The 23,753-nt window shown below is 37.9% G+C and overlaps 1 protein-coding gene across 1 annotated transcript; it reads right to left on the reverse strand.

Moving 5' to 3' along the window:
* Positions 1 to 14,876: 14,876 nt before the first annotated feature.
* On the reverse strand, positions 14,877 to 22,893 carry LOC135773247 (uncharacterized). Its single transcript, XM_065282728.2, has 5 exons — positions 22,131 to 22,893; positions 20,552 to 20,951; positions 18,986 to 19,800; positions 16,938 to 17,249; positions 14,877 to 15,160 (listed from the first exon to the last, which is right to left on the reverse strand). The coding sequence occupies exons 1-5, from the start codon at positions 22,222 to 22,224 to the stop codon at positions 15,051 to 15,053; spliced, it is 1,731 nt and encodes a 576-aa protein (XP_065138800.1). The 5' UTR covers positions 22,225 to 22,893; the 3' UTR covers positions 14,877 to 15,050.
* Between the last annotated feature and the right edge of the window lie 860 nt (positions 22,894 to 23,753).

The raw sequence follows: 23,753 nt of genomic DNA on the forward strand, positions 1-23,753 counted from the left end.
CCATCAGCAACTATCGTCATGAAAGCCTGCTTTTGGCTTTATGTCTGACAATTATCGATACACGATACTTTCGTCTATCGGCACTACCCTAGTATGGCCATATTTGTACGTTTTCTGTATGACTTGCTTTTGCCCCTGTGATGCTGGGGAATTGGGCAGGGGTTAATGGTGGGGCTTCATCTTATTATCATACGATTCACTTTGTACGGATTCATACGAATTAGCCAACTCGTACAATACGTACAAATTCCCGTGGGATGCAATCAAAGGACATTTACATTACAATTATATTTATGCATTTAGCAGACGCTTTCATCCAAAGCAACTTACAATGCATTTAAGGTAAACATTTTATCAGTATGTTCCCTGGGAATTTAACCTACAAACTTTAGAGTTGTTAACGCATGCAGTGCTCTACAGATTGATCTACAGGAACACTGGAAGGGAAAAAAAGTGCACATTCTCTTTTGTAAATGGCCAATTAGGACGTAAGGTGGGTCATCCCAAATCATTGTAAAAAGCACATAGGTGCTAGTGCCAAGTACCTAACAATCTGATTTAGAAATGATCCCATTATTATTTCCATATAGGGACTCTTCGGGAACGTCGTGATGACCAAAAGTTCTCACTTAGTGTCAGTTTAGCAAGTCAGTAAATGTTGGGTACCAGCCCGTAGGCATTCCTGTCAAAATCTCTTTCTCTCTCTCTGGGTTCAATGCATCTCACCTATTAGCTTCAGTAGCATACATTTAGCCTGTGACGGCCCACAGATGGCTCCTAATTAGCAGGGAAATTAAAAACGGCTGATAGAGAATGCAAAAAGGCCCATGGCCGCCCCGTTGAAGGGGTTATACCAGGTACCCGGCGAATGGTCATTCAGCTAATACATCATTTATGAGGATGTTGTCAACACATTGGGTTCTCTGATGTCTCAAAGGAAAGGACCTGCCAGTTCTACAGTACGTCATGAAGTACTGAACGTGCTGAGCTTTATTTACTTAAAAGCATGGTAATTAGTGTTGATAGAGAAGTTTTAGTCCTCTTTCCTATGGCTGTATAGAGCAGATTTTCTTAACTCTTTCCCCACCACGGTTTTTTAAAACAGTTGCCAGCCAGCGCCAGCATTTTATCATGATTTTTATAAAAGTTTAATGCCTTCCAGAAAATGTTCTTTTCTTTAAATATATAAACATACAATTTATCAAATAAAGGAAAAAACCCTCTGTTTCAAATAAATAAATAAATTAATTAAATAAAAATTTTATCTATGGTTCACTTGTAATCAGCTCTCAAATGGGTAGATTTCTTCAAAAACACCACGTTTTTAGCAAAAAGCTGAGATAATTCCATTTTTGTGAAGGACTTTTGATAGATTCAAACCGATCCTTAAAACATACACAGAGATCTTTCTCTTTCACGTGAGGCGTTACTTCCGAGTTGTACAAGTTGCGGAAGATAATAGCGATATTGCGGAAAGCCGTAAAAAACTCGTCATTGGCAGGGAAGCTTTTTCTCATAATTGACGAGTTAACTCGTCAAGGCGTTGAAAGAGTTAAACTCTTGCAAGTAAACACCATAGCGATTGCTTAAAGGAAAATATTACACAGAAATTAAAATGTTCTCACCTTCATGCCATCCCAGATGTACTTGACTTATTTTCTTCAGCTGAACACAAGATTTTATATGAAAATGCTATCATATCGAAAATTATTTTATTACCATTTATGAATATGTTTCTTTATAACCAATACTTTGCTTCTTCCTTATAGCAACATAAAAAGAATACGTACTGTTCTTTTAATCTTAAAACCCCTCACCCTTCTTAGTTTGGGGTGGTGGAAAGTTTTGCTTATCTATTTAGAACACAGTTTTTTCTATAGTCTAGTTTTAAGATGCTTTTAGATGTGTGTGTGTGTGTGTGTATGTGTGTGTTACATTCATGATGTATGATGTCTTGCACTTATCTTTTTTGGGTGTCAACCCATCTAATAAAATGAGCTTGCAGACAAAGAAACAGAGAGAGACAGCTTGAGCATTTCTTGAGAAGAAATCTCTCTGGTTCTTTCCCTCGCGTGTTTTAAACCTTTATTCTTGGTCTGATGTGTCTTAATTGTTGTTAAGGTAAATTGAATAAAACTAATAGTACCTTTAAACCCAGTTATCAAAATGACTTCAGGGATAGACAAAGATTAGTTATTCAAAAATGTATGCTATAAAAACAGCCCCGGCATCTGGCATAGTCGTGAAGGAAATAGAAAATTCACAGTGGCATTAAACAGATCAATGTGGTGTTTAACACCTGAGATTAGTGTTTATGTTGCCTTGGTAATGATTCCATCATGGTGTCAAAATCTTGACAACAGTCCATCACAGGTGACCTTGATGCTGTCACAAAGACAGGACGAGCGCTATAAATCAATCAGAGCTGAAGTATTCATCTATTACACCCGTCAGGCGACGAGTCCACATCTCACTGTGCATGAGAAAGCAGATGTGAGTTATGACACTGCACTTTAGGGAAGCATAGATCAAGAAAGATGACATGGGTAACACTTGTAAGTTTACTTTAGGGGAGAAAGGTAAATGTGCCTTGTCATACTAGGGCATGTGTGGGCTTCATTTTGTCAGTGGTTTTTGGCTTGCTGTAGTCTTTTTTTGTGGACATTTATGGTTTTAGTGGTTGAAATGAGCTTGCCTGTGCATGTGTTTTTAGTTAAAATTTCCAGACTGAGTCAATGTTGGCTATGGGGACCATACATACAATTTTCCCCGGACACGTCCTGGCCAGGATTTCGGGTGTGTCTTCTGAAAGTTGCATTTGTCGATCGCTTATGTCATCAAGTTACTCACATTTTACTTAAAAACATTATAAAAGTAAGATTTATTCTCTTCACCCTAATAAGACCCTTGGGGTCATAGTTCCCTTCATCTCAGTGGAATAAGATTTTGTGACTTTACCAGTTTATCTGAGATTCATATAAAAATGGGCTTGATTTGGTCGCTCTAAAAAGGCGTTTTTTTACTAAAATAATCCCTTTGGGGTAAAAATGACCCCAATTAAAAATAAAAGGGAAATGGAAAAAAAAATATTTGTAAAAAAAATCAATGCATCCAGAATAAATCTGAACATTTCAACACAGAAAAGTAGGCCTGGTACTAGAGCACAAATTCAATATAGAAAAGACATGCTCAAATTTTGGTCACCCTCATTTTGGCCTAAATGTTTTGTGGGTTGCTGCATGGCTTCTGTTTACAGGATAGGATAGTTACTTATTATTTAGCTTATGTTTTTTAACCAAAATTATGTTAAACTATTAAAGGACCCTTACTGATGGGGGAGTCAACCACAGGGAACTAGGATTTTGTTTTGGAACTCCAGTTAAACAAAAAGTTTGACTTATCATTCCAGTCATTTGAAATCAATACAAAAATAGAGCATATGTATGTTGCAAGCATTGGTGCAACTCCGCAAATAAGTAAATTAAAAATAAATGATGTATAGAGTATGTACATTAATATAATATGCAATAAGATTGTTCACTGAATATGATGTATGATATATGCATGTTCATTTTTGCCACTCTGCAAATAAGTAAATAATAAATGACTGTATGTTTATTTATATAACCAATATATGATACAATATATATGGTACAGTATATGATTTGATATATTGATATATTCTAATTACAGTGTTGCTTTATAAACATTTCAATTTGATATATGGATAAGTGTGTGTGTGTGCGCGCGTGTGTGTGTGTGTGTGTGTGTGTGTGTGTACAGTGATGGGAATATTACTTTAAAAAAGTAATAGTTATAGTTAGTAGTTACTTCTTACAAATAGTAACTGATAGGGCTACGCAAAAAGTATAATCAGTTAACTATCGTGATATTTAAATCTCTACTATCCATATTTTTTAACCAATCAAATCCCTCTTTGTGCATCAAACGACCTCCTCCGCCGCTGCTATAGTTGTCGCTGATGTCTGTCATATACGGCCATTCGGCCAATGTCTCAAAAGTAAGCGGAAGTGAGAAAATGGCAGAAAATTTTAAAACGCCTGCAGCTTTTAAAGTTGACGTGTGTCAAGTTAGGTCTATTTTTGCATTTTTGATATGGAAAAAAAGTATTGCAATGTATCGCAGCACGCAACGCATTGTATCGTACTGTGATACATCGTACCACGGGTCATGTATCGTATCGTGAGGCCCTTGCCAATACCCAGCCCTAGAACTGAGTTAGTAACTGTGTTACATCATTATAAAAGTAACTAATTACCAGGGAGAGTAACTATTGCGTTACTTAAAGTTCAAATATTTCAAATAATTTGGATGCCTCCAATATTAAATATGTTAAATGAATGAAATGGACATTAAAGAGAAACCAGCAATTTTGTGGCAGCATGTGACAATGTGAGATGCTTCATTAGATTAAAATGACTTGCCACAGACTTGGAGAGACTCCTTCCTGGGCATAAGCTGCACGTTACATAAAAATTTTGCCTTTCATTTAACATTAGTTACTCTTTGTTACTCTTTGTAATTGACATTGCTCTGTGGTTGCCGGTGAGTGCGACTCAGAGGGATTGCTGCGCCAGGACCGGGCTGCCTGTAAGTGCCTTAAAATGGGGATGGGGCCAACAGCAGCAGCACCCTCTGCTCGTTGAAAAGGGAGAACGACACGTGCTTGCACGTCAATCTTAAAAGTCTGCAAGTGTCCAAGTTGCTTTTTTAGACAAAGTCGTTAAAAGGTCTGAAAAGTTGCTAAATCAAGTTGGCAACACTTAGACTGTGCATGTGCTTGTGTAATGATAGAAATTAAGCCAATCGTCATCAGTTATGTGGTTGTCCCATCTCCTCTAACACACACACCCGTCATCATCAGTTGTGTGTGTCCCACTCCCCAACACACACGCACACACTTACTAGAGAAAAAACATTGCAGTTCTGACTGTCTGGCTGAGAGAGAGCCTACTCAAATGAAAATCGCTTTAGTGAGATCAATTAAAGTAATGCGCAGCATTTTATTGTCAGTAACGGTAATGGCGTTACAATATGGAAACAGTACACTGTAAAAAATACTTTGCTGCCTTAAAAAATTTTGTTGAATCAACTCGGATTTACAAGTCATTTCAACTTACTATTATTTATCTTGACTAGAGATGAGTTGTTATAACTACAGGTGAGTTGTTAATTTTTAATTTATAATTAAGTTATAAGTTGACTTTTCTCAACTATATTTTTTAAGTTGTGACAACTCATCTCTGTTGACATGACATGAGTTGATTCAACAAAAAAATTTAAGGCAGCAAAGTATTTTTTACAGTGTCGTTTATTTGATTACTTGTTACTAAAAAAGCAACGCCGTTAGTAACGCTGTCTATTTATAATGCTGTTTTTCCATCACTGAACTGTATATACCATATCAATTCTTCTCTGTTCCTTCTGAAGTATGTCACCTTGATTGCATGGATCTTTTTAAATATTCACATTATGTACCTGTAATTAATCACTTAGATTTGTGATAACGCTTGTAATTATTTCTGAATCAATTAATTCATTTGAGGTTGATGAGACTGAAATTCTTGCATGGCTGCACTTATGTTCTTAAATGATGAAAATGAATGTCAGTCATTCGCAGGTCATATTTCAGTCTGTGATGTATTTAAAAAAGCTGCCCTGATGTATCTGACCCAGGGCCGGCGTCAAGGGGGGGCATTCGCGGGCAGTGCCCGCCCAAACAGGTTGTTGTGCCCCCCCTACAAAGTTTTTTATTAATTTAATATATATCAAGAATAATTCAAATAAATTAAACATTGAATGTTTCATGACGTATAATGTAATCAAATGAGGAAAATATAGTTGATATATGTTTTCTTTAATTAAAATAGACCAGTTTCTCTGATTGGATGTATTGCCGCGTCTCACCCGTCTTACGTCTTTAGCATATTTGTGACTTGATACTAGCAACGTGTTTTTTCGCGGCATTTTATGGATCGTGTGAAATATGGATATTAGAACATTTACAACGAATCAGCACCGCCTGCTTCATCTGACTTCATGCAAACACAGACTGGCTCAAACTCAGAGATTAGAGGTCGAGGTGGAATTTACAAATCTACAGGACACTGTTTTAAGGAAGTTATGTTCGTACACCCCGTCTTCAGCTATTTTAAAGGTAAGTTAGCGTTGTTTTAAATTACATAAGCTTAAATGTGAAGTGTGTCTATAGACCGTTAACAGCATTACGACGTGATTATGGTAAAGCGGCTTTTTTCAAGTCAGGACGCGGTGTGGGCTGCGCTATGAAACCCATTCATTTCAATGGCTTGCGCCGCGCGAGGGCGGTTTTTTGTTGCGTAGAGCAAAGCGCGAGCGCAGCAGAGCTCAGCTTGCGCTCACGTCGCGGTCGAAGTTCAATAGTTTTGCGCATAGTTTGTGGTCTTTGCACTTTATACAGGAAATGAGCTGACAGTCTGTACCAGTTGTAAGAGTGTGTGCTTGCACTGTATTTGTTGTTTAATGTCTTGTTTTTGCAAGTTATTGTTGCTATTGCGTGCCCCCCGTTGGAAGCCAAATGCCCCCCTGTTAGTTATGGTCTGGCGCCGGCTCTGATCTGACCTGATTGTATTTCAATATAATTCTACATGTTTTTCTTTTGAACCCTTATATGAAGAGTTTAAGTAGTGATCAATTTAAGTTTAAAGTGAAGCAATAGCAGTTAATGCTAAAACATGAAACTTTCATTACGTATAACAGTGTAATATAATCTGTGCTTGGCTCTGCAGAATAGCTGAGAAAACAATCGAGAAGAACAGATGGATTGTAAAATTAGTGACTTGCACTGGCAAGTAAAAAAGAAAAACTAATTTTAAACAAAGTGTGCAAAACTAGGCATGTGGCCAAATATTTCTTGCATTTTATTTTATAACCAAAATTAATATAACATTTTCTTATAATAACATATATATTTGTAATAGCAAATGTTTTATTCTTTATCTTATCCATTCTTTTAAGGTGTGTTAATTTCTAAAAGGGTTGACTTGGTGTACAGTGCATTAGCTATTTGGACCGCAGTACAGTATACAAGTGTTTTTTATTTTGCTAATATTGCATAGTAGTTAATTCCCTACGCCAGGTGTGAAGAACAGCACCCGCAAGGCTTTTAACAGATACGTAAACAGTCCTACAGTAGCTGACATGTTAATATATTTTGCAGTGTGGATAAACCCAAATGCTGAAGGACAGCTGAGGGTATTGGCTGGCTGTTTTATAAGGTCCAGGATCAGTTTCATGATGGCTGTTTAAAAACCTTTTTATACGGAGGGAAAAGGGAAAGAAAATGCTAAGCCGCAGCTGTGTAATTATCTAAAATGTCGGTTTAAAGACATTTCTGAGAGAGTGTTCAGAATCGATTTAAATCTCATGCGGGCGAGAGAAAGCCAGAGAATCGCAGCACATTATGGAGCTTTTATGTGTTTTTTGATGTAGCTTTGCGTATGCGTAATTTGGTGTCACGCTGGAGAAGGGCGACCCCCGACTGTGACCGAAACGATAAGCGTTCCTAAAGGAAAAGGGTACGAGAGGACCGCTGATACACATGAGACGCTGTCTATACCTTCTTCCAGCTTTCTGAATGTATCCCTGTGTGGTTTCTCAGTCCCGTTACGCTTTTGCAGCTTTTCTTTTGAATAAAGTGCATTTTCAACTGCAGTTTCAGTTAGATGAGTTTGGAAGTTGGGCTTAAATACCGTAACCTATTGTTTTAGATTGAACTGTGAATGAGGGATGGGTGTAACCACATTGTACTGAAAAGATGAACCCAGAGGAAGTGATGGGAGAAGGATTTTGCATGCATGGAAATAAAATGGAGATAGAGAGAGAAAAATAAAGGACAGTACTTTGAGCTATTGAAGATCGCTGACACACACACATACATGTGTCCACATGGTCTTTGTTAAATAAACTGAATAATGCTCTATTCATTAGGGATAATGTATTCCTGTGGCAGGCCTTGCTGCCCACTTAATATTAATATAAATATAATTCCATTGGTTCTTTAAACGCAAGGCTTGAGAAATATTGTCATGTTTTATAATAGTCTTGACTTCTCAACCCCCTTTTCTATGGTAATAATATAATATGTCTTGAATAATGCTTTTTTATGAATGAAAAATGTTTGCAATACGTTTTTCTGATTGATCATAAACTTCTGGGACATCGCATTTTTGCTGGATAATATGTATGAATCCATACATCCATTCGGTGTATTCAAAGTGCCGCCATTGTTGTTTACAGTGTGTGGAATGGTGCGCTGTGATTTGTTGAGCGGATTTATTGCATTCTGCAGAGAAGGAGGAGTGGTGTTTATGGTGTTTTGGGAAAAAGGGGGGAAAAGATGACAGAATAACAAGGCAGGTATATTGTATTTTGCATAAAATTAAGAATTTAATTTTAAATACTGACCTAATACAATACTGATTTTGGCGGTAATTTTTTTTGTTTTTAATGGCATTTATCGCTTTTTGGAACCAAACTCTTCATATATTATTTGCTGCATTATATATATATTTTTTTTTTTTTTTGTTTAATCAATTCAGATTTACAAGTCATTTTAACTTACTATCATTTATATTGACAAGAGATGAGTTGCTACAACTTAAAAAATTAAGTTAAGGTAAGTTAAATTAATTAAGACATATATTTTATATGTTATAACAACTCATCGCTAGTCAAAATAAATAATAGTAAGTTAAAATGACTATTATGATTAAATGTGATGCTATTGGACCCACTAAATTTTTCACTTATCTAGTGCATTTGTCTGTTAACTTGTCAAAGCGCTGTCAGTTAAATCCATTCCACTAGGAATGCCCTAATAAATTATAAAATCCATTCCAATTGAATCATTTAGAGTCCATATAAATTAAACTCCATTTCGTATTTTTACTACTTTGGCCAACTGTACTCCCGCGACACCACAAGGTAAGCAACGCTTTTAGGCTATAAAAGCAAATGTTTGATAAAAAATAAAAGAAAATGGCGTCTATTACCAGTATATGCTTTGGCCCACCTACATTATATATATATAAATTTTTTTTTTTTTTTTTTTTTTTTTTTTTTTTGCTTCCGATGCCCATATATTTGTAATAACTTGGCGGAGGATAGCTTCATGTTATGCTCTGTGACGTTCATGACGCACCTCGGTTTCCATAGTGATGTGATACGCTAGCAGGTGATACGTCAGCAGGATGTATAGCAACAGTTTAGAGAGGAGAACGCAACATTAAAATATTTGTCACTTTCTAAATAATAAAAGTATAGATTTTACCAATGCAAAATATGTTAGAAACGATGCATCACGATGCAAATGCTAATTTCACAAGAAGGGGCCCACCAGAAAGTTTGAGAACCACTGCCTTACCCTGATTCACAATGGCAAGCTTATAATATTGATTTATTATTTAAATTGTCGGATATGATTTCTTGGAAAAGGTCAGATTGACATCATTTCACTTCAACCCGTGTAAAGATTTTAACAGAGATGGCAATATTTAGGCCAAAATGACAGATTGCAGCTTTAACTCTTTCACCGCCAGCGTTTTAAAAAAAAGTTGCCAGCCAGCGTTATTCATAATTTTCACAAAAGTTTAATATCTTCCAGAAAATGTTCTTCTTCAAATATATAAACATACAATATACCAAATGAAAGAACAGACCCTCTGCTTTCAAACAAAAGATCCCGTTTCATCCTACCTTCAGTAGTTCTTTTGTAATCAGCTTTTGAATATGGGAAGGTTTATGCAAAAACACCACATTTTGAGCAAAAAGCAGAGATAATTCCATTTTTGTGACAGACTTTTCATAGAGATCCCATTCAGAGCGATCTTTAAAACAGACACGGACATGCAGCCGCTTGCCATAGGGCAATACTTTCGGGTTTAAAAAGTTGCGGATAATATCGGTTTTGCGGAAAGACGGAAAAACTCGTCATTGGCGGGGAAGTGTTTTCTCTTGATTAACGAGATATCTCCTCAATGGCGGGGAAAGAGTTAAACTACGATGTTACAATGCTACAATCCATACCTTTTGGCTCTCCATCGCCATCTCTGTTTGTAACAAAAAAAAATTGCAGGTTACCTTATATACTAATATCTTTGTTGTTTGTTGATAAACAACTCACAATTCCTGCCAGAATTCAACCCGAAAGCTCAGTTTATTAATCATTGTTATAGGCTTACTATTGTGAATCAGGGTACATTTGTTTTAACTAAAACGTAACATAGTGCCGCTTTAAAAAATAGTATTCAGTGTAGTGATCTGTACATCCACAGATCCTAGTTTTTAGACTCACACACAGTTGTGCTGTGTTGATCAATATTTTGTTAATTTCATTATTATTATTGTTTTTTATCTACACATGTCTGCGATAGCCCTGCTCATCCAGAATCAAACCAAAGTAAACTGGACTTGAGCTGGGCTGGTTTTAAATGGTGTGTGTAAATGTGTGTGTGTGTGCCCGCGCACATGTACGTTTGTGTGTGTGATGTGGGCCCAGGCTCCGTCTCTACATCTTGCCTGGTGCCAGCACCCTATAATGCACTTTTTATAGGCGACTTCTGATTTCCTGGATGGAGTGGGTATCCATGTGGAATATCAATGACTCTTTCCTGAAACAGTGCAGTCAGTGGACACGGGTCGTATCGGCCCACATAGTGTGTGTTTGTACAAAGCGCAGGGGTGTGTGCTGCTTTACGAATTTTGCTGCATCCGTATACGGCTACACTTGCGTATGTGCTCGTCCTACGAGATTTAATATTGATTTAAGACTCGGAGAAAGCAATACATACAAACTGCATCATATTGCCTCTCTGACTTTATTGTTGCTGCCTTGAGACTTTTTTGCAAATCCGACGGTATCAAGCGAGAGAATAAATGTATACTTTTGATGTGCAAATATATATATGAGGGTATCTGAATAAGAAGGCTAAGCAGCCAAATATTTCAGCGAGTCTGTGTGCGAGCTAAACCCAGCAGGGATGACACCATGAATAGCAATATGTTTAGCAGGCCAGAGGTTCTTCTCAAAACTGGATGCCCTCCCACAGTTATATGGAGGCTTTACTTTTTAAGTTTGTTCAAACTCCCTTTTTATTTCAACTCACCGCCTTCCCTTATATTTTATTATTCGCTTAATCGTTTATTGTCGTATCAGATTTTAAAGATTCTTTGTGTGAGGGTTTAAGAAAGGGAGCTTGCTGGGTGGAAAGTGGGCACTTGTAATTCAATGATGTGTTGGTGTGCTGGGGGACTCGGGCCAGCCAAGACTGCAGGAAGTGAATTATAACCTCTCAATTAAATCTGGGCATCTATGAAATATTGAATTGGAAACTCTTAAGGATTCCAGTCACGCCAAGGTGCCGCATAAAAGCTGACTGACTGCCTCCTCCGGTCTGTCAGTGGCAAGGCTGGGGTTGATCAGCTCGGCTTTTACACCGACGCACACACACGCACAGTCATTTACTCAATGCTTACTCAATCTCAAGCTCTCTCTTAGTCATTTCAATTGTCATTTTTCATTGCACATTTTTATATTTGGTACTTAAAGTCTGGCAATTTTAGTGTAGGTGTATTATTTATATCATGCAGCAGCATCGAATAACTTCTAATGAATGTGAGTTGTAATTTAAGTTTTGCATTAATTGAAAATATGCATTATTATGTTTATATATAAATCTTTATATGTCAAGAAATATTTACTTTATTAATAAGATTTATACATTTTTTCTAATTAGATAATGCATAATGGGATTGAAGTTTTCTTTTAATAGTTTTAGTAATAATGCTGTTAATGTTTTCCAGATTTTATCAATATTTTTATAATGTTTATAAAGGTGAAGTGTGTTTATTCCAGTTATTCCAGGGGATAATACTGCCCCTTAATCTGACACCAAAGATTTATTTGACATCTCAAAAACGTTGTGTTCCTTTTAATACACCATTCATATTCTCTCTGTAAGTGTAAACACTGGCTTGATTTCTTTTTGCATTAAGTGCATGAGTTTTATTCACCCAGTGACAGATAGGTGGAATATTTGGGGTATCAACCTGTTTGAAAACTTTTATTTAAATTCTTAATCAATTCAATTTAGTCCTAGTAGTGGTGGTGAAATTCACATTGTAAAATTAAATGATGTTACTCTATTCTTTTGCTGCGTTCACACCAGATGCGGTAGAGTGATTTACATGTAAAGTCAATGCAAAGAAGTGATTAGGCATCCTGCGGCACGGTACACACAGTAAATGCGTCGCAAATGGCGCATTTCGCGTTGAAAAATCTGAACTTCGGCAGATTTCCGCGCCACATTAACCAATCAGGACCTTGCTGTAGTAGTGACGTGATTACAGGAAGCGGGCGGAGTGGCTGGGTCTCAGCGGAGTCGCAGAAGCCCCTCCCATGATGCAAATTTCTGCGTGAATGTCTTGAATAACTAGAATTTCACGCGCAAGTGAACTCAAATGTTCAAGCGTCCAACTACTCGCAAATAGAGCGTTCTTGCTGCCTCTACTGCGGCTGGTGGGAATGGTCCATTACATCTATCCCTAATGCTGCGTTCAGACCAGCCGCAGTAGAGGCATCAAGCGCGAGTGATTTCAATGTTAAGTCAATGTGAAGAGGTCTGGAGGTCTCTTCTGCCTCGTTTGCGCAAATTGAGCGTTGCCATCAGAAACGCACGAGTTGAAAAATGTGAACTTTGGCGAAAATATGCGCCACGTTGACCTACAGGAGCTTGATGTTGTAGTGACGTGTTTACAGAAAGCTAGCGAAGTCGCAAAAGCCCCTCCCATGACGCAAATTTCCGCGTGAATATCTCGATGACTAGAATTTCACGCACGAATGAAGCGAGTAAACTCAAAACTAGTGTGCTAGACGCGAATTTGATGCCTCAAACGCGGCTGGTTTGAACCCACAGTAACCCTCACATACTGTAATCATCTTTGCATTTTTACATTTGTATTATGTTAAACAATTTAGGAAGTTTCCTCACAGTGAAGCAAATGCCAGATTTTATTTGAACTGTACAAATTGTATATTCAACCGTTTCTCGTGAAGTGTGTATAAATGGCACATCCCATAGGAAAAATCTGTTGCTCATCTGTTGTTCAATCTCATCTCTTGAGATCAATTTCAGCTTCTCATATTCATATCATTCTGTGATCATTTGTTTCTGAGTTACTTCTCCTAAGGGTCCCTTAGGAGCAAGACATAAGCTAAAAAGAGACAAGACACCAGTAAGACAAAGGAGGTTAAATTGAGAAAACCATTTGAGCAACAATTGAGAAGTGGGATAAACAGCAGAGATCTCATAATTGTATACCCCTGATCTCAATTATGACTTGGTTATTTGAAGGAGAATTAAAGAGAATAAGATGAGATAAATCTGAGACTTTAATGAGACAAATCTGAGAATTATGAGCCTTAAAAGAGATCTTATTATTGTGTGTCCAACGTCTCTTCCATCTCTTGATTATTTCTCTTTAATGTCTTACTGAAGCTATATATGAGAATGATATCTGAGGTATATTTGAGAAATACAAGAACAAAATTGAGAATGCAATTTAAAGATTAATTATCTTTATTAATTAGAAATAAACTGTATTTGTGTTACACCAGTACAACACTTCAAGACAAAAAAAACACTGACCAGCAAGTGGAACGTGTGACAACAATGTTAGGCACACACATGAAAAGTATGGTGGCCTGGAGGTGCAAACCAACATGAAAAGATAAAAGGATTTGGTTAGAAGGCGAGTAAGGCACACTTGTACCAACTCAGCTCACTCCTCAGATGTAGGTGCTGGAGTGTGGGGACATCACTAGTATAGTACAACACTTCCAGATTGTAAAAATAAAACACTGACTAGCACATGGAACAATAATGTTGCCTGGAGGTGCAAACTAACATTACGAAATCTGAAACACTTTTACAGAGCTTGAAACCAATTTAAATTTTAGAAAACATTTTTACATATCATAAAACATTACATTTGTCTCAAGCTGTGTTATGGTAATGTATAAGTCCCGAAACAAATTTAAAATTCAGAAAACAAATTACCAAGAACACACTTTTACAAACACCAAGACAAATTTACAATTATTAACAACCGGAAAGGGAACGTACCAACTTCGAGGTTGAACCGGAGGTGAATGGAAGCAGCCAATAGGAGTTGTTGTCGTTGATGTCCCATTGCCTACTACTACTAACTATATTAAAGGAATAGTCTATCCTTTTTCCATATTAAGAGTTGATACATACCTCTATCATCTTAGGGAGTGCACGTAAGCGCTGTGGTGCGCGGCGACACTTTGATAGCATTTAGCCTACCCCTATTCATTCAATGGTACCAAACAGAGATAAAGTTAGAAGTGACCAAACACATCAACGTTTTTCTATTTAAGACAAGTAGTTATGCGAGCAAGTTTGGTGTTACAAAATAAAACGTATCGCTTTTCTAAGCGGATTTAAAAGAGGAACTATATTTTATGGCGTAATAGCACTTTTGGGAGTACTTCGACTCGCCTGAAAAATCCGCTCCCCTTCTCCCTCTCATAATGGGAGAGGGAGAGTGTTACTGCGCCGAGTCTAAGTACTCCCAAAAGTGCTATTCCGCCATACAATATAGTAACTCTTTTAAATCCGCTTAGAAAAGCACTACGTTTTATTTTGTACCACTAAACTTGCTCGTATAACTACTCGTCTTAAATAGGAAAAACGTTAATGTGTTTGGTCACTTCTAACTTTATCTCTGATTGGTACCATTGAATGCTATCAAAGTGTTGCCGCGCGCCACAGTGCTTATGTGCACGCACTAAGATGATAGAGGTATGTATCAACTCTTCTTAGTTAAGGTAATAACATAGTTTAATACGGAAAAAGTATAGACTATTCCTTTAACATATTACCATGAAAATGAATAAGACAAATAAAAGAAGGGGTAGAGAGAGAGAGAGAGATAGCGGTCCACATAGGACAGGCTATATCAGTGGCCTACTCCTTGGAGCCTGCTCTGGCCCTACATTTGTTCACAAAGGCTTTCTTGAGCTTGGCCTCCTCAATTGGTTCCCAGTCCGGTAGAGTTGCACATCTCAGGACATAAGCTGTAAGACAAGAGCATTAAAATAATGAGTAATTTGACAAATTACCACATAGACCATATACAACTGCACTTCAGGTAAAAAGGAAATAACACCACTAGACATCCATTTCAGTTCAGAGAATTGCAAATCAGCAAGTAAGATTTTTTTGGCCAATCATGAATATAAATAAAACAACAGTGTTATCCTTAAAGGTGCTATAAAGTGATACTGGATAAAACTTCATTTCTGGTTTTAAACTTCTATTCTGACAGTTAAGTCAGACAACTCTAAAAAATTAGAACACATAATTTATAAGCATTGCAAGCTAGGGCTGTCAACGAATTTTCTAAATTCGAATATATATTCGAATAGTTAAAAAAAATTAATTTCGAATATAAAAATTAATATTCGAATAAATTATAATTTTTTTAAAGCCTGCTGTAGTACTTAGTACATACTTTGACTCGCCTGAAAAGTCCGCTGCCCTTCTCACTCTCATAATGGGAGAAGGAGGGTGTTACTGCGCCGAGTCGAAGTACTCCCAAAAGTGCTATTACGCCATAAAATATAGTTCCTCTTTTAAATCCGCTTAGAAAAGCGCTACGTTTTATTTTGTACCACCAAACTTGCTCGTATAACTACTCGTGTTAAATAGTAAAAACGTTGATGTGTTTGGTCACTTCTAACTTTATCTCTAAATGGTACAATTGAATGAATGGGGCTAAGCTAAATGCTATTGAAGTGTCGCAGCGCGCTCCAGCGCTTACGTGCACGCACACAGATGATAGAGGGATGTATCAACAATTCTTAGTTAAGGTAATAACATATTTTAATATTGAAAATGAGTAGACTATTCCTTTAATAAATCCTGGCTGTTAGCCTGGTCCGGAGCAGGCTAGTTGCACAGAACAAATCTCCATGGTAACTAAGGTGCCTCTGCTTTTGTGTCTGCTTTTCAAGTCAAGACTAAATCCATCCAGGATAACTGGAAAATCCCAGCTTAATGCCTTATCCTAGTTTTGTGCAATACCCCACAGGTGTTCTTTACGAAAGCGGGGATAAACTGTTTTGAAAGATGTGCAATATAGTTGTCAAACATAAACAGAAATCAACAATTTAAAAAACACTTTGCCACAACTAAATATACGCGGAGAAATCATTAGTTGTCAGTTATATAATCATCAAAATTAAAAGAAATAAAACGCTTGTTATATATCAGGTTGTGAGGAATGAATCTATACGTTATACAAGTTTCACTTTTTGAATGGAATTACTGATATAAATCAAATTTTTGATTTTGATTACCAGTATATCACAATAAAGGAAAGTGAAAAATACAAAAAGCATAATATGAGCACTTTAGGTAAAAATCTATCTACCTTTGCAGTTTTAACCTATAAAAAATTGCAACTTTCATTACAACTTTTTAGAAAACCTGCCGCAATATTAGGCATTTTAGCCCGCAACGATCACAAAAAAGCCAGCAAAATCCTGGAGGGCTAATGGGTGACAGCAGCAGCAAGATGTATGCAACAGCAAGGCAGCAGAACAGGAAGTAGCAACGGCAGCAGAAGCATAGCCAGGGATGAGAATGTAAGCTTGGGGGGGGGTTAAATTGCCCGCCCTATTTGGATGAGGAGGGCATGGCTGATCAGCATGGGCGCAGCTTGAGTTGTCTGCCAGAAGTAGTTTCGCAGACTTTGCATCAATCATTGCTACACTGTCATGATTAAATATAATCATTCCCACTATCCTGGCCTAAAAACACACATAGAGCCTAATTTTGAAAAAAACTTACTTAGGATTCCGTCAACTTTTTTACGGTCAAGGACCTGCTTTCCTTGCTTTCCTGAGGGGTTGTTGCCAGGACGACCAAAGGGCACTGCATTTTGACACTCCTCAACAGTGAAGAAATGATCAAAAAGTGCATGAAACAGACGCATGCAATTTGGTTTTGATGCGTGATTCATGGCAGCCAGGCGGAATGATGAGATGAATATGCCGCTCCCAGGAAACAGCTCCTGCTGGCCTGATGGTGAAGCTGGGCTGCCACAATGCCTCTCTCCAATTAAGTCGCAGAGAGTCTGAAGCTCTCTGACCTGGCCTGGATCTGAAAGAGAAAAATAGTACAAACAATACAGGAGTGAGAAAATACCAAGCTACTCTTTAAAATGGTTAAAGAGCTTTAATGGCAGGCAAGTTTGTTTTTGAACATAATTAAAACATGCCTAGATAACCTTGCATAGGCTACAACATCACAAGAAAAAAAATATTTTGAGACACTTTGGAATATGTCTGTGGGAGGTATATAGAATGAACACTTGAGGGATCATTAATAAAATCAAGGCTTGACAAACAAACTATAATAAAAAAATCTTAATTCTGGTCAAAAAAAAAAAAAAAAAATTCCATTTCATTTTTTTTCTTGTCATTTTTTGTCAAGCCTTGATTATATTGATTACAGCTGATGTCCTATGTTAAAGGCGGATTTCATGATGTTTGAAAGCCAATGTTGATATTTGAAATCACCTAAACAAACACGCCCTTACCCCAATAGACCTCTCACAACTTCCGTATTTATGACCGGAAATACGCAATCGTCGTGGAAATCTACTTCCTCCGCAGTCAAGGCAATGTAAAAAGCCGTATCTGTTCCATCAATTCCCTGTTAATGGGGAAGTTATTCAGAAGTGGATTCAGGCCATCCGGCGAGACTTATAATGTGTCGTTTTAGTTAACAGTTCAGTAACAGTTAGACTTGCTCTCTACTTACCTAGAAATTTATGGACAAATTCTTCATGGAAAAAGTTTTCCTCCATTAGTCGTGTCACATCAGCAAATGTAATATTTAGCAAATCCGTTAACGAAGTTTTGTAGACTCTTTGATCCATTTTAAACTTGCCCGGGTTTATGTTTTTTTAGTGTGTTGACGCTTGACAGTAACTCCGCTTACACGACGATTACGTATTTCCGGTTACTGTGAGAAAGGTCTATAGAATCTAGACCTTCTGTTGATAGACCCACCCCACACATACGCAACCCGGCATTTGATTTGATTTGATTGGCTATAAATGTGTTTTGGTAGTCGGGCCGTCTCCTTTTCCAAACCGTTTTTCAAACATCGTGGACTCCGCCTTTAATTCTAAACATCTATCTTCCAATGATGTATACCTGAGTATTCCCCTTTTTCACAGCTGATGGTTATTGCACTTATGGGACCAATTCATGCATATACAGTAGCTTGTTCGTGTGGTGTCATGTCTTTCTACATGGCCTGAAGAATGCCTATGTAAGGCCAAACATATAGGCATGTTTTAATATGCCTCAAGACTTAAGTAGCTCACCATTAACTAGTGTGTCCCTTACAAAGGCTTTACTTGGATGGCCCGCCCAAGAAGATGAAACAAGAACTCAAAACTAATACTGCTGCACTTCATTTATATTAATATTGAGGAAAAAGGAGTGAACATTTATTTGACTTAATTGTACCAGTTCAGATTAATTTGATCACTTTTAGCCCATTTACGCACTTTCATTAAACTATCACAATAATAATTAATATAATGAATTGTTGTGCTGTTAAATTAGGTTCATACTATAATATATTATTGCTATAATTTAATTGTTAAGTGTTATTTCTTATTTGCTAACAATATCAAGGATTATGTGCAATAAATAAGCTTAGTTTATAAACCTCCCCATACCATTTATACTTTTTAAAGCCACAACCCACTTTTCTGCCTTTTTTCTAGGATAGTTCAAACAGTGTTGTGTTTAAGGCCCAATCACTAATATAGGTATAGAACAATTACATCACGAATGAATTAGCAATTATAAGTTACTTGCCTATTCTCGAGATGACTTCATCGATCCTTCTCTTTTCCTGTAGGATTCTTTCAAATTCCCCCTTACAATCCTGACATGGTGTCCATGCATTTTCTTGCGGGCGGGCTGCATGGCCTCTGCCAGGTGATGGACCAGAGGTGTTGAGGCTGTACAGTGATGGGCTGGGTGTATGGCCTCCACCAGGTGATGGACCAGAGGTGTTGAGGCTGTACGGTGATGGGCTGGGTGTATGGCCTCCACCAGGTGATGGACCAGAGGTGTTGAGGCTGTACAGTGATGGGCTGGGTGTATGGCCTCCACCAGGTGATGGACCAGAGGTGTTGAGGCTGTACGGTGATGGGCTGGGTGTATGGCCTCCACCAGGTGATGGACCAGAGGTGTTAAGGTCATACAGTGATGGACTGGGTGTGTGGCCTCCACCAGGTGATGGACCAGAGGTGTTAAGGTCATACAGTGATGGACTGGGTGTATGGCCTCCGCCAGGTGATGGACCAGAGGTGTTAAGGTCATACAGTGATGGACTGGGTGTGTGGCCTCCACCAGGTGATGGACCAGAGGTGTTGAGGCTGTATGGTGATGGGCTGGGTGTGTGGCCTCTGTAGGGTGATGGACCAATGGTGTTAAGGCTGTACGCTGATGGGCTGGCTGCATGGCCTCCACCAGGTGATGGACCAGATGTGTTGAGGCTGTACGGTGATGGGCTGGGTGTATGGCCTCCACCGGGTGATGGACCAGAGGTGTTGAGGCTGTACGGTGATGGGCTGGGTGTATTGCCTCTGTAGAGTGATGGACCAATGGTCCCCCCTTTGGCAGAGCTATAATAAAATTACACGAACCAGAGATGACATTTCTGTAAACACAAATTGTCCAGAAGAGATTTGACCAATAACTACAAAGAACTGAGTGGCATAGACATAAATGAAGGGTAGATGCAGCCTTGACAACTTGGGCTGTCTACTCTTTTTTTATGTATATGAGGGCCAGTACCAATAATGAAAATAAATGTACTATGACCAAAATCTGCCATATTTATAATCATTTTATACTTTAAAAACATAAAACATTTCAATACTGGAAATAGCTGATCAACAAGATCACAATATGTTGTGACATGTGAGCTCATAAAAAGATGAAAATTAACGATTCTGATCATTAAGCAAAAATAATAGCAAATTATTTTCATCAGGGCCTACGAGTCATTCACATACCATTTACTGAAATGCAGTAATGGGCTCTACGCACAGCTCCACTACTTCCTGAATTTAAGGCAGCTCCTTTGTTTCCTGTCTTACATTATTGGACAAACTGATTAATCCACTTGTGTCTGACCATTGTGACTCAGACACACGTGGACTAATCAGTTGGCCAATAATGTAAGGCAGGAAATAAAAGAGCAGCCTTAAGTTCAGGAAGTAGTGGAGCTGTGCATATAGCCTATTCTGTTATCATAGATTGGTTATCCTAATGATGTTTTTTTTTTTTTTTTGAACTTTGCCAAATCTGATCGGATAATGATAAAAAGTGTTGAACTCATGGGCGATTATGTAATAATTATGACAAACCTACCCATAGGGTGGTGGTCCAGCTGTGTTGCGGCCTGTTGCATGTCCCCCGTCAGGTGATGGATTCAGCGATGGGATTTTCTCGCCATGCTCAGACAGTGGGCTCCTATCTATTATAATGGTGTCAGACCCTGACGTTATGTCTGATGGCTCATCGCCTTTTAACATATTTAAAAAGGACTCCTGTGGAGTTGGGTGGCCTTTTGGCAGCTTTGCCTGATCTTCCCCTGAAACATATTCAATAGTGGCCTTATAAAATTTACCATCTGACCACTTTGCTAAAACAGGGTCTCCTGATCTAAGATCTTGCAGCTGCACAGGAGCCTCATCTCTTGCCAAAATGTCAGATCCTTTAAAGATTTTGCCGGTATAACCATCCTCCCATCTGACAAATGCAACACACCCTGAGAGAGAGAGAGAGAGAGAGAGAGAGAGAGAGAGAGAGAGAGAGAGAGGGAGAGAAAGGGAGAGAGAGAGAGGGAGGGAGAGAGAGAGAGGGAGAGAGAGAGAGAGGGAGGGAGAGGGAGGGAGGGAGAGAGAGGGAGATGTTTAATTTCTATTCGGCCACAACAATGTAGACTGGTATTTTTAGACATTATTTGGACAATAATGTTAAGATTATTACCCCTGTATATAACAGTAACTATTACGTTAAAGGCGCAAAAGAGGATGTTTTTCGCTGACCGAGAATCCAAAAACGAGTTTTTTAAATGAGCGCATGCGTAAGAACAGCCTCCCGCCTTCACAGCTCATTTCTAGGGAACGCCTTCCTAAACTCGTGCACGAACGAGTGTTTGTTTGCCACAGGCATATGCTGTGTCGCGTCAGTGAATTCATTATGTGAAATATGATAATAAACACATAAGACATTAAAACGTTAGATCAGTCGACGCTAACTTACTCCCATTTCAACTAGCATGTAGGAGACTGGTCACTGCCTTACAACTACAGTACAATAACAACATCAATATACCTGAATAACAGTACAACAATAATTACATCCACAAAGAAAGAATAATCACCGTTACCTGTTAAGAAGATTTTTTGCGAACTGCGCGTCTGTCTTGACACCTCTCTGTTCATTCATTGCTCTCCAGCGTTTAAATGTTTCTCCATTAACGACTCTGGTTACATTAAGTAACGTTCTTCTGACAATTTTCTCCTATTCCCAGCGGCTTTAAAAAAGTCTTTCTTTTGCGTCCTACTTCGGGTTTTTTCTCTTCCATGGTGCAAATTCGAGGAGGAAAGCAGTATCGACAATGAAAACAAACCGAAACTTAAGACGGAGTCTCATGCGTTATGCGCATGCGTCGCCTGTGTAAAGTTACTGGAGCGTGCACGTATCTCACAAGGATCGTAATGGCAGTGATTGACAAGCCAGAGGGCCAATGATGATTGCGATGACCGCAAGAGCAATCGGCTGATGTTTTTAAGGCCTTATCTTGTGCACAGATGACGTATATTAATATTATTACTTTCAGTGCACCTAATAAATAGTCTTTTATCATTTAGTAAAGACAGTTTCAAGTAATATTGCAAAAATGTATAAAACAAACATTCTCTTTTCCACCTTTAATACTTACCAGATTTCTCATTTAGGGGAGGGGAGCTCAGGTCCTTCATTTTCTGAGTGGGAACCCGTAACCTCTTTTTTGCCAGCACTTTGTTTTTCTCCATCCTGTTAATGAAAAAAATACATTTTAGATCATTAACGCTACGTATAATATAAATAGACACTATTTTAACCTAATTCACTTCATATCTTTGAGGCAAGAATGGTATCAAAATGAGTAAAAATCAAATCAAATTATTTTCCTAATTGATTGTTAGTTTTATAACCTATAACCACCAAGATTAAAATAATTTAAAGATCATGAACAATGATAGCATCCCTATTCTTGGATGAGCTTTTGCTTTTTTGTTTTATTGTGACACAATATTTATGAACTTGCAGATCTGAAAATTCAGAGATATTTAGCTAGTGCAGAGCAAAAATAGGTGGGTGAGTCCAGTCAACTAAGTCAAATTGAAATTTAATTAAATTGTGACCTTTATTTTTTTTAATCAAAAGTCAAATCAAATCATGGTTTTCAAGAATTGCCACACCCTAGAATTTCACAGTCAAAGAAAATGAATAAAATAAATGAACATCTGGTAACATGTAGGCTGATCAATATTTCAATTAGATATTTCACAAGTGTACTGCTTGTGGATCTTAATGGGCTCTATGCACAGCTTCACTACTTCCTGAACTTCAGTCAGCTCCTTGGTTTCCTGTCTTCTATTAATGGACAAACTGATTCAGGTGTGTCGGATTAGTTTTTCTTTAAGATTATTTAAGATTCACGATCGCCATATCTAAAACTGTAGTTTATTTAAAGGACCCAGTTTGATAATGCTGTCGGACTCGGACGGAAACCTTGTATGTCCAATTTTTGTCAATTTCATATTTTATTTTGAGAATTTTTTTTTGTTTTTCCCTGACTAACAAAACATACAATGGAGTGGGGACCAGACACTGTGGTTATCAACACTCTTTAAAATAACTTGTGTATCACACAATAAAGAAACTCATAAATGTTAGGATGGTCTGTTCTGTTATGTAAACTATGACTGAATTACATGTTTTAAGTTAACTATCCCTTTAAGACAGTATTTTAGAGTTAACGCTGCTTTAAATTCAACAATAACTGTGACAGTAGTGCTGTTGACTGTATGTCTGTCTGTCTGTAATTTATTGAAGCTTTGTTTACAGTACAGTACAGTACGGCATAGGCACCTATCACGTGGGCGCTCGAGACACGAGATATTCTCCATTTATAAAACTTTATTTGATGTGGTTTGTATATGACGTTTTATTTCATTGACAATTATCAAGAGCGCGTTATTTCAGAACGCATTTAATCCGCTTCACTCGGATGTCAGGTGGATTCCCTTCACTGAGAGTGAACTTTCCGTTTTTATTTGACTAAAACTGGATGCTCTGCCCCATGGTAAAATCATTGTACTTTTTCGCAAGCGCTCAATTATAAATGATGCCCATTTACAAATCAGAAGTAATGTTAGCGCATCTTGCGGTCTAGTGCACGTTATGAAATGGAGCCCGCGCGACCGTCGACTTCATAGGATTAAGCTAATGCATTATTTCATTATTTGCACATCCACCCTGACCAGTTTACCTTAGCGGGTCAGACGTCTTGACTCTC

Source organism: Paramisgurnus dabryanus, chromosome 9 (assembly GCF_030506205.2).
Source record: "Paramisgurnus dabryanus chromosome 9, PD_genome_1.1, whole genome shotgun sequence".
NCBI classification, from domain to species: domain Eukaryota; kingdom Metazoa; phylum Chordata; class Actinopteri; order Cypriniformes; family Cobitidae; genus Paramisgurnus; species Paramisgurnus dabryanus.